Source organism: Fukomys damarensis, unplaced genomic scaffold, assembly GCF_012274545.1.
Source record: "Fukomys damarensis isolate Sample0158 unplaced genomic scaffold, DMR_v1.0_HiC HiC_scaffold_25, whole genome shotgun sequence".
Classification (NCBI taxonomy): domain Eukaryota; kingdom Metazoa; phylum Chordata; class Mammalia; order Rodentia; family Bathyergidae; genus Fukomys; species Fukomys damarensis.
The window spans coordinates 10,200,041-10,211,910 of record NW_022900937.1 but is presented as its reverse complement, the minus strand read 5'-3'; the positions used below and the strand labels follow the sequence as shown (position 1 = coordinate 10,211,910).

General features: G+C 33.8%; 1 protein-coding gene across 5 annotated transcripts in view; it reads right to left on the bottom strand.

The window, feature by feature from the left end:
• The window catches only part of Tcf12 (transcription factor 12), a 363,012-nt gene that overhangs the window by 209,680 nt on the left and 141,462 nt on the right, over window positions 1–11,870 (bottom strand). For all 5 annotated transcript variants that reach the window (XM_010641272.1, XM_010641271.1, XM_010641273.1 and 2 more), the window contains exon 3: window positions 942–1,015. In XM_010641272.1, coding sequence (XP_010639574.1) covers window positions 942–1,015 — 74 coding nt within the window. The remainder of the gene's footprint in view (window positions 1–941; window positions 1,016–11,870) is intronic.

The window sequence follows — 11,870 nt, the reverse complement described above, 5'->3', positions numbered from 1 at the left end:
TTTTTTTTTTTTTTTTTTTTTTTTTGGTACTGGGGATTGAACTTGGAACCCTGCACTTGCAAGGCAGGCGACAGCACCAATGAGCTAAATCTCCAGCCCCTGGAAAAGTATCTTTTATCCTCATCAGTTCCCTAGCCAGCCTGGGAGCAAGCAGTGTTTAATTCCACTGTAATTCTTTGATCTAATTTTCCAATTCTTGGTGTGATTTTTATATGTTTTGGGGATTTGGGGGTTTTTTCTTCAAGAAAAGGCATTATATTTTACCTTTCAGTGTATAAAACATTAGTGTGATTTTATTTTAACTATTAACCAAAAAATGCCAACTCCTATGTCTGTTTGGATATGCTTCCAAAAGATGCAGCTACAGAGTCCCTGACCCAGCTGCTGACTACTGGATCAAGACTGGAGAGAGCAGCAGGCTGGTAGCTTTGGAAGTTACTGGCATCTCTCAAGTATGAAGAGCACCTAGTAAGCCACACAAAGCTTGTTAGTGAGGAGTACTATATAGGTCCAAGGTCAAAAACAACACCAAGAAACAACATCCCCCTCCAATTCAATAATAGAGATTGAATCCAGGACCTTCTCACTGAGCTACAGATCCAGACCTTTTTATTTTCTTTGAGACAGGGTCTTACTACATTGCCCAGGCTGTGATTAAACTTGTGATCCTCCTGCCTCAGCCTCCCAGAGTTCTGGGATTACAAGCTTGTGACACCATGCCTAGAAAGAGCATCTTTTAAAGTGCAGGAAATACAATAAACTCCCTCCATAACATGGCAGCATATAAAAAGAATCAAATCTACTATGAAGAAACTGGGTATTCTATTTTCATAAAAATAATCTCCATTTCTCTTAAGATATTGAGTTTATATATGAAAGAAATGACTTATCCAGTGAAATTATCTTTACAGTTCCGATCAAGAGTTGGTAAGAAAACTTACTCTAGATGAGTCATAGGAAGGGCTCGGCTGACCACTTGTTCCCCAAGATGTCGTACCTCCACGTTCATCCATTCCTAAGGGAAAAAAGAGTGACATATAAATCCAAAAAAAAAAAAGTTTTGATGAACATTTTTTGTGTGGTACAGCGGAGTTCAATCCAATAAGTGGAATTTGCATTTTTACAAAGTTGGTTCATATCAACCCCTGCCTCAGAGACCTGTAGAAAACAAGTTATTTTGGTGTATCATCATCATCATCACATTCCAGTATTCCCCCAAACAATGCCATATATATTTTTAATAATTTAGTTTTATAATTATAATATAAAATTTAGTTTTATATATTTATATGACTTATAAAACTAAAATACTTACTTGGAGGCTCCAGAATGGGTATTACCCAAGTCTTTCTATCTCTGTTCCCACCCACTGTGGCTTCTATGAATGGATGAATCCCAAGCACTCTCTAGTTTAGTAGTGTCTAATATGAAAATATGAAAAATCTAGCTCTTACAAACCTCCAAAAAAAAAAGGTAAACAAGTCAAACAACCATTTGATTTAATAAAAATGGTCTCAGAACAATATATGAAAAATAGCCCTTACAAACCTCCAAAAAAAAAAGGTAAACAAGTCAAACAACCATTTGATTTAATAAAAATGGTCTCAGAACAATGACTAGATATTCGTAACTAAATACATTAAAATAAATCAAACTATACCAAACCCTATCAAATAAACACCTTGTTATATTAAAATGACCCAAATAGGATAACTGAGCGTAGTAATTTTGTGGGTAACATGTCAACTTTCACTAAAATTATATACAATCTGATTCCAAATATGTAGATGTTATAAATGTTACCAAGGAAAACTCAAAATGAACTTTTACCCAAACCTATTCACTGTGTTACTTAATCGACCTTCTAAAACTTGGGCAACATTACTTTCTTCTATCAATTCCCAGAAAATGCTAGAAAAGTTGGAGATCTCACAATCCAGTGATTTCTAGTTTTTCTGCTTTGAGGATACCAGTATTTTTCATCCCTGATTTCTAGGAAGGTATAATTTCCCAACCACTTCTGAGCGTTTTGCTATAATAAACATAAAACACTGAATGTTGTATTTGTGTATGTAAAAACCTTAGATGTTACAATGACAACACTCTGCCAAGTTAGAATCTCTCTCTCTCTTTTCCAGTGTTCCTGGAAGTCCTTTGTGATTTAGGTGAGAATGTGGTGTGTGATAAATAAAATTCACAAACGCTCCAATAATTCACATGAGTCATATGCTTAATAGGACAGAATTGTCAACTGGATGGACAGACAATAAAAGAGCAGTTATTAGGATCTTAATTTATTCTTTTTATGAATCTACACTTCCAGCATCAAGTATTAATATACATTTTAATAGCTTTTTAGAAAAGACAATAGGAAAGTTGATATTTAGTAGTTCCTTGGATCTGCAGTTTCAATTAATCTGGTCAACTGCAGTTCAAAAATAAATACAAATAAACAATTTATACATTTTAAATAGCATTTATGATAGTACACTAATATAAATTTTAATTTAATTATTGTTGTCCATCTCTTACTGTGCATAACTTATAAATCAACTTTATTATAGGTATGCATATGTAGGGAAAAACAGTAAATACGACACCTGGTACTGTCCACAGTTTCAAGCACTTTTTGGTGGTTGGAACATATGATCTGCAGACAACAGGAGACTATTATACAGGTAATATTCCAGGAACAATCCAAGTGAACCACAATCTTTGAAAACAAAGATTATGTATAAAAATATAGAATGTTTTATTGTTCAATAATTCTAATAAAGTTCCAAATTTAAGAAAGGTTTTATAAGTGTATGTAGTGTCAAGTAAAAACACATATTATTAACATCTTTCCAATATCATCAGTTCCCTTGGAGCTATTTTCTAAGCATTTTCTTTGTTATCAACACTGTAGAATTGTACACAGAATTCCTATGAGACCCAATCAAAGACAAAGACTATTATTAACCTACAAAATCCACTAATATGTAACAATACATAAAACTACAAATACTTTTTTACAAAAGGTTGTTTGTAAAAAGAAACATACTTTCCTTGATCAAATATAATAGAAACCTATTTTGATGAATCTTGTCCTAATGAAAAAAATGAGACCATAATTTGTTCTTTTCATGACAGTATTTTCTTACAGCAAATGGTTAATAAATATGAGACTTCTGTATTATTTTAAATACATTTGTAAAAAAAACAGAAGAGATGGGTGCTAGTCACAGGTAACCTTTTCAGATAAAATTTAAACGAGACACAAAATTCTACGAAAATACAATCAATTTTCACCAAGTGACTCTAATTTTTCCACAAAATGAATGAAAAGCAAATATTAAATAAAATAGGATCAACAGCCACCAACTAAAGAGTACTATATATTACTTCTATTGGACATGGCAAGGGGCTCAAAGGGTGCAGAATAACAAGGATCTGGCTAGGTTTTAAACTCAGCTCTGTAGTTTCATTGTTAATATATCTAAACTGAGTAAAAGGTCGTGGCTGGCACTGACAAAGGCAAGAGTCATCCTTCTCTATCAATGACTCTTTTTTGCTGAAGACAATGGCTACACAAACACAGAAAAGTGACAGGAACAATAAACCTCCAAAGCTTCAGCCGTTAAGACCAAGGTAAGCAGAAAAAAATTAACACAGAAGATAAACTTAGTTGGGCATTATAAAAATTAATCAAAATCTGAAAAACAAGAACATATACCATAGTTACAATACAGTGATGGCAGAAGAGGCATTTTTGTCAAGATATACCTAAAATATGTAATCCCCTTTTGCTTTCTTTCCTTCCTATTTCTAGTATGTACATGTCAATTCAAAAGGGCCGGGGATTCAGCTCAGTGGTTCCGCTGCCTACCTTGCAAGTGCAAGGACCCGAGTTCAATCCCCAGTACCAAAAAAAAAAAGAGTGCAGATTTAAGTGACAGATATATGAGAAAGTTGAACAACAAGTGGTACAAACATTTGAGTCTTGTGTGATTTTTCTACTAAGTTACTTCTACTCAACCAATTCAAAAGGGTAATCAATGATTTAACTTATACAAATATGTAAATGTTCCTTCCCTTCTAAAAATCTTTTATATATAAAATATCTAGCTTTTCTGAATGGAACCAATTAATAAAACCCAATACATATTTTAGCTTCATGTGCCCCATTTTAAAAGCTACATATATTTTTAATATTTTGCAGTAAAGAACCAACATTGCATCTTGGAAGTTCATTTTTAAAAACAATGGCATGTAAATTTAAGGAATGCAAACTGCCTCCTTTTATAAAAACATTTACTTTTTTAAAAAAGTAATCAAAAGCAAATTAGAAATTTGTACATCTACTACATGCAGTTCCCTAAGATTGAGATGTTGAAGGATAAAAGATGGAAACCAAATTTTCAAGGTGCCAGGGAATAAGATTCTTGGAGGACCAATAAACATCTTGGCTAAGTTTATGAAAACTCAGATATAGTCTAACCTGACTCTATTTCACTGCCACAACCACTTGCTCTTGATAAGAGCACAATCTTCCTAGAATTAACCCTAAAACTGTCCTACACCTTTTCTCTGCCCAGGCTTCTCTATTGTTCTGTCCACTAGCAAAACTACAGAGTTTGTTTGAGCACACAAGCATCAAATGAAGTCTGGTGAGGCTCAGAAAGGAGCTGCCTGGAAGTAAAAAGAATGACTCAGGAGACCTACTTTCTGCTCCCATTGGCACAGCCCGACCTACAACTGAAGACCCTATAAATCCAAAAACAGAACTACAATTGGGAAAATATTTCACGTAGCAGTAGGGAGTGTTATAAACTGACAAACTATGAAAGGAATAAAAGAGGGAGATGAAAGAGAGACATAAGATGCCCCTAGAGCAAGCATAGGCAATAAGAAAACCAAGTCAGTATGGCCATGCTGCTCAGGTATACACAATAGGCTATTCCTGTAGAAAAGGTGTCTATACATTGTGTAAATTAGGGAAGAAAAGCAGAAAACACTGCTCACACATACCTCCCTAACCCTCCACACAGCCTTTCCTGTATGAAATCAAATTTTTTTTTCTAGCAAGCAAAATATACTCCAAAAATATCAAATCACAGCACTGTCAAGGGGAACTAGTTCCAGGACTCCTATGGATATCAGATGCTCAAGTCTTATATAAAGTCATTTTAGATTACTTATAATACTTTAATATAATGCAAATGCTTCATTAAATACATGCTATAATGCACTAATTCAAGGACAACGACCAAATGTGTGTGTTTGTGCCTATGTGTGTTTGGTAAAGACAGTTTTAAAAAATATTTTTGATCCAACTGTTCGAATACATTGATGCAAAGCCTGCAGAAGCACAGTACTCTGTGTGTGTGTGTGTGTGTGTGTGTGTGTGTGTGTGTGTGCGCATGTACATGATAGGATATACTAAAAATGTGCTCAATGATCAACAGACATATGCTTATAATAAATTATAAAACGAGATCACAAAGTAAACAAATATTCTATAAAGGAACAAAATATCTGAAATAAAATGTCCTGGATGGACTTTAAAGAGAATGGCGGTAATGGGGGGAAATAACACCAACAGAAATTATTTAATTGACAAAAGAGAAAAAAGATTAAAAGAAAATGAACAAGGCCTTAGAGACCTCAAAGGAGATTTTAAAAAGTCAAACATAGAATGAAAATAGGTTAATGAGAGAACAGAAAATAGGTTAGAAATAAGTATTTGAATAATAACCCCCAAATTCACAAATATGGTGAGATATATAATTTATTTATTAAAGACTACCTGGTGAACCCCAAACCCAAGAAATATGAATAAAGTCACACCAAGCACATTATAATTGAGATACTAAAAACAAAATTTAAATAAAAACCATTAAAATGGAGGGAAAGGGGCATATTACACAGCAAGGAACAATTCAAACTGCTACACATTCATCTGCAGAAACTGCGGGTGCTACCAGATGTGAAAAACCAGCTTCAGATACTTGAAGGTCAGGTGGGATGCTGGGGGGAATAAAACATAGTAACAACCAACATTTTCTGCCCTGTGAAAATGGCCTTCAGTGAAATAATGACATTTTCAAAATGAAAGAAAATTAAGAATGCACCCCAACATAACTCTAGTACCAAGATTACTAAAATAAGTTCTTAAGCCTGAAGGAAATCATGTTAAAAAGGGAAACTTGGAACTTGAAGGAAAGAAAGAGATATTAATAGAGTAACCAAAAAGACTTTTTAAAGCCTTTAAAACATATATAGCTGTTTAAAGCAAAAATCACATTCTCTTGCAGGAGTTACAAACCATTTAGATATAATGCACATGACAACTGCAGCTTAAAGGCAGGCAGTAAACAGACCTATAAGGTAAATAGACCTAACAAAGTCAGAAGATTCCTAAGTTTTACATAAAGTGGTACAATATTAACTCCAAATAGTCTGTGAGAAGTTAATGAGGTATTTTACCATCCCTAGAGAAGCTACTGAAAAAAAGAAAAACATTAAAAAAATTAAAAAGGCATTGCTAAAAAGCCAATTTATTGTTAAAATGGAGTACTAATACAAATCCAAAAGAAAAGAAGTACAGTCAAACAAAATACAGATGAACAAACAGAAAACAAATAAATTAGTAGACTCAATTCTGACAATACAATAACATTCCACTTGTCTAGGAAGACCGAGAACCAAGCAGACCCCCTTCCTTCAATGGGAGCACACCTTGATGCTCTGGGAGTCAGGAAGTCCGTGCTGCTGCTCTCCTGAACAAGTGAAGTGCATCTGGGTTTGGTGGTTAGAGAAGGAGGATGAAAACATTATGACTGCATTTACACATTAAACAAAAAATATAGAATACTATAGCAATGTGAAAACTGCATATAAAGGTTTTTAGTTTTTTATAGTATCCTCTAGGACCATAAGTCAGTACCAATAAAGCAGTTTCTGCATAACCATCAAGTACATTTTAGTGGATTTTTGCTGATTACCTAACACAATTTGCTATTTAAAAACAGCTGTGTGAGCAATTACAATTCTTAATTCCACAAACAATTCTATTCATGTCCTGTAATGAGGCCCATGCACTCCCTACATTTAAGTTTCAGACCATTAATTCCTATAATGGCAATACTGCCTCTTGAAAGTAACTCCAAAAAATTTCTTTCATATTTCCCCTATATTTAAAAAAAAACCTCTTCCTCTTATACCCTTAAAACTACAATTCATTGGCTTTTTTGACACTCACCACTTTCATTCCCAACCATTTACATACTCATTAATTAATTGTTTGTTCTCTAGCCTCTGGAACCAGCAAAACCAAATGCCAGGCACACACAGCAGGCTCTAGCATGTATTTGTTCACAGGCTAAAACCAAACTCAGGTTACCAAAGATATCCTAATCATAAAATACAATGCCCTCTTGGTCTTCGTTTCTCAGGTCTCTATAGCAGAGGCCAGCTATCTTTTTGCTGTAAAGGGTCAGACAGTAAATAGTTTAGGCAACTGAGGGCCAACTGCTCTCCATACCAACTACTCAACTACTATATCAACTGCTGTAGGACAAAATTAGCCACAGGTGGTATGTAAACAAATCGGAATAGTTGTGCTTTTTTATTTACAAAAATAGCCATAGGCTACAATTTGCCTACTCGTGTTTTAGAGCATCAGACCTTGTTAACCGGTTTGCTTTGCTGAGATTTGTCTATCTGACCTTTGGGCCTCTCCTTCTATATTCTATTACTACTTTTGTTCAAAGAAAAAACTGAAAAAAACTAAAAGTACTTGCCCTTTATACCGTGTTGTCTTTTTATATTCTACTTCTTCAACTGTTCATTTAGTTTATGATTTGGATGCACTTTTCCTGCTTAACTTCCAAATGCACATTCCCAGCCTTAACTTCAGTTCCATATTTTGAATCCTGAATCTCCATATTCTTCCTGAACTCTTTCATGAGTACCTTCTCATCATCTAAATCCATCATAGCTAAAAGACAAGTTCTTCATATTCTTTTCATTTCTTTTTCCTATTCCTCTGGAAAAGACCCCAGCCTTAGTTTAATATTTCTACTACATCGCAGCCCAAGTCAACAAGCTTGTATACTAGCATTATCTTAGATTCCCCTTCTCTTTTCCCTCCACCATCACTACAATGAGTTTCCCTTATAAATGTCTTCTGAGGCACCTTTTTAGGGCTTTCATGATATACCTATTTAGAATCTTGTGCTTGTATCCCTCTTAATCTCCCTAAAATACTATTTCATAATACATCACCTGCTTATAAATGTTCTGCCAATATAATATTCCTTAACACTCCTCTAGAACACATTACTCCCAGATATAAAAAGCATTTTCAGTGTCCCACTGCCAAGAGTATTTCTCAAATTCTTCCACCTAAAATGGAAAGTTTATTTAATCTATTCCATAAATGTTTATTGTCAAAAGTGCTCACTTTTGACCCTATGTTTAAAAACCTTTGAAAAATCCAGTTACAGCTACTTCTCTCCCCTAACCCTAATAGTCAAAAAAGTATTACTAATTTCTTATTATCACACAAATTCTAGAAATTGAGGGAAAAGATGCATGAGACTAACACACTCTGCTGTCAAGAATTAACATTCTACTATCTTACCATTCAAACATACTTAGTTACATTCACTGTAACCACAATGCCTATTTCATTTTCACTGTACTTGATTATCATCCACGAATATTTCACGGTTCCTATTAGTCCTATCAGCACTTATATCTCTTTCCACTTAATTAAAATGACAGTTTAATGCTCAACTTAAATTCTACCTCCTTTGAACAAGCAGTCCAGCATCCCTCCCTTTACTAGGTTCTCCTTTATATTAGTACTATCATATTTATAAATCTATGTCACACACTGTAGAAGTTACATCATTTACGTTTTGAATATCACCTCTCACACTTATAAAATGTCTCAAATTAACAGTAAAGACCACATTCAGCTCAAACCTAATTAAAAATAAAGACCACATTTACCTACAATGCTGGATACACAGAAGCTCAATAAAAGCTTTTATATACAAAATAACACCACTATTTAATATAAAAACTAATTTCCTAGTAGCAACTATAGCTTTTTAATGTATCCATTTGTGATCCCTCTCTCCACTTTGATGAACAACATGATTTTGCAAGGTAGTCTCTATAAAGGGTACAAGTGACAAGTACGGAATAGCACACAGGTGACCACACCAGAAGGCACTCAGCATAAGGTTCTAAGGGAATCAAATAAAACATACATGCATATTTATAATTGCAACCTATAAGCAAAGCCATGTAGATTTCTAAATTTTAAACTTTCCTAAGGTCTAAACTTTTTTAAAAAGCTCAATTTCAGTTATTTAGAATAATATGGTTTATAAAAGTAAATAATTTTGCCAGGTGTGGTGGCGCACGCCTGTGATCCCAGCACTCAGGAGGCTGAGGCAGGAGGATAGCTGTGAATTCGAGACCAGCTGGGCTACATAGTGAGTTCCAGGTCAGTCTCATCTACATAGTGAGAACTTGTCTCAAAAAAACCAAAAAGCAAAAACAAAACAAAACAAAGTAAATAATTTTACTAAAAATCTATTCCAGCATTCATTTTACTTTTAACCTGTTAAAAATTAGTTGGAAAAGTTGGTCACTGTCTATGTAAATAAAGCATATAATTCTTAAAATCTGTAATTTAGAGAATTTTTAATTTAAAACAAGACATGTTTGCCAGGAATTAAAAATACACATTATAGGCTGGGATTTAGCTCAGCGGGGCCCACATCTGCCTCTGAAGTACAAAGTCCAGAGTTCCATACCAGTAAAACAAAAAACAAGAAACACATTCAGACCATCTATATTATATAACAATACAATTTTGACCTAAAAATAAGATTTATTACTAAAATCATTCCCATGGCAGTGTAAATTTATATACTTTGGAAAAAAGATAAAAATACACATGTCCTATGACATAATTCCACACCTGATATGTAAACACAACAAAAGACAAACATATCCCCACAAATAGTTTTTTATGTAAGTGCTAAGGACAGTTTTATTCATAAGAGCTAAACCTGTTAACAATCCAGCTGAATATCAATAAAGAAGCATTATACTCACTCAGGCACTACTACTCAGCATTATAAGGAAATGGACTAGTAATAGAATACCACGCATAAAGCTCAAAAGCATTATGTTGAGCCAAAGCATTATAAATAAAAAACTGATCCCATTTATAAGCCAAGATGAAATTTAAAAATTGAAATCATGATGATTAAAAAAATTGAGTTTGTGATTGCTTCTCAGATAGGCTACTAGTAAGAGTACAGTGATCTTTACAGGATGAAGAAAATGTCTTATATAATAATTAAAAATCTACCAATAAGTTCCAAGGAAATTTTTTCTGAAGCTTGCCAAGTTATATACACCCTGGTTGTTTTACCATCTGGAACCCATAAGTAATAAAATTATAGAATGGTACAAAAATAAACATAAATATCAAGACCATCACTTTAAACTCCAAACCAAATAGACCTTACACATACATACAGACAACTCCACCTAACAAAGAACAAAATACATTCTACTCAAGTGCACCTAGAGCATTTTCTAAAGTAGATCACGTTATGTACAAAATATGTCTAAACAAATTTAAGGCGTGCGGGGACTGGGGATTTAGCTCAGTGGTTCCGGAGCCTGCCTCGCAAACACAAGGACCAGAGTTCGATCCCCAGTACCACCAAAAAAAAAAGGCATGCAAAATTGGACCAAGTATAAAAACATTCTGACTACCGTGGAATGAAATCAGAAATCAAAAGCTAAAAGGGAAAAGTCACAATTATGTGGGATTATTAACAACTAGTAGGTAGAAGTCAAAATTAAATTAGAATCTATCTTGAGACAAATGAAAATAAAACCACAACACATAAAATCTATAGGATGCAGCAAAACAGTATTCAGAAAGGTTATAGACCTAAGTGATAACATTTAAAAGGTGAACTCAACAAATGGGCAAAAGGAAAATTGGATGTTCATACAAAAGAGTTAAAGTTAGCCCTCATCGCTTACTATATGCAAAATTTAAGTGAAATGGATTAAAAACTTAACATGTGAGACTCCAAAACTGTAAAACTCTCTTGAACAATGGAAAATCTTCATGACACTGGTCTTGCCATCGATTATTTTATTTTATTTTGGCTTTCTGAGACAAGGTCATGCTATGTAGTTCAGGCTGGACCTGAACTATGTATGTAGCCCAGGGCTGGCCTCAAATTCAAATTGAAAAACTGAATATTTGATTACACTGGATAAGCTTGGTAAATGAAACCAAAAACAGATTAGTAAAACATTTTGCAATGTGAAACACAAAAATTACTGGAAAAATTGAGTTTCAGCTATATACTGGACAATATTAAAAGGTCTAAAATACATAATAGAGTACCAGAAGTAGATGACACAGGAAAAAAAATGCAAAATTTTCTTCAAATTAGTGAAGAACATCAACCTGCATATTCAATAAGCTTAGCAATCTCTTCACAGAACTACAAATGCATGCATTAGCCAACATACTAAAATGCAAAACAAATTTTTAATTTAACCAAAAAGAATAAAGTACATAAAGGAAAAGTGATACAAAGACAGACTTTTCTCATCTGAAAGGTCAAGAATTGAAACAAATAAACAACCCTAGGCACTTTCACCCATCTGATATTTGACAATGGGTCCAAAAAGAGATTGGAAAAAGCCTTTCTGACAAATGGGAAGACTGGTTATCCAAATGCAGAACACTAAATACAAAACCATTTCTCATCTTGTATCAAAATCAAATCAAAGTTCAATCCCCAGTACCAAAAAAAAAAAAAAAAAAAAAA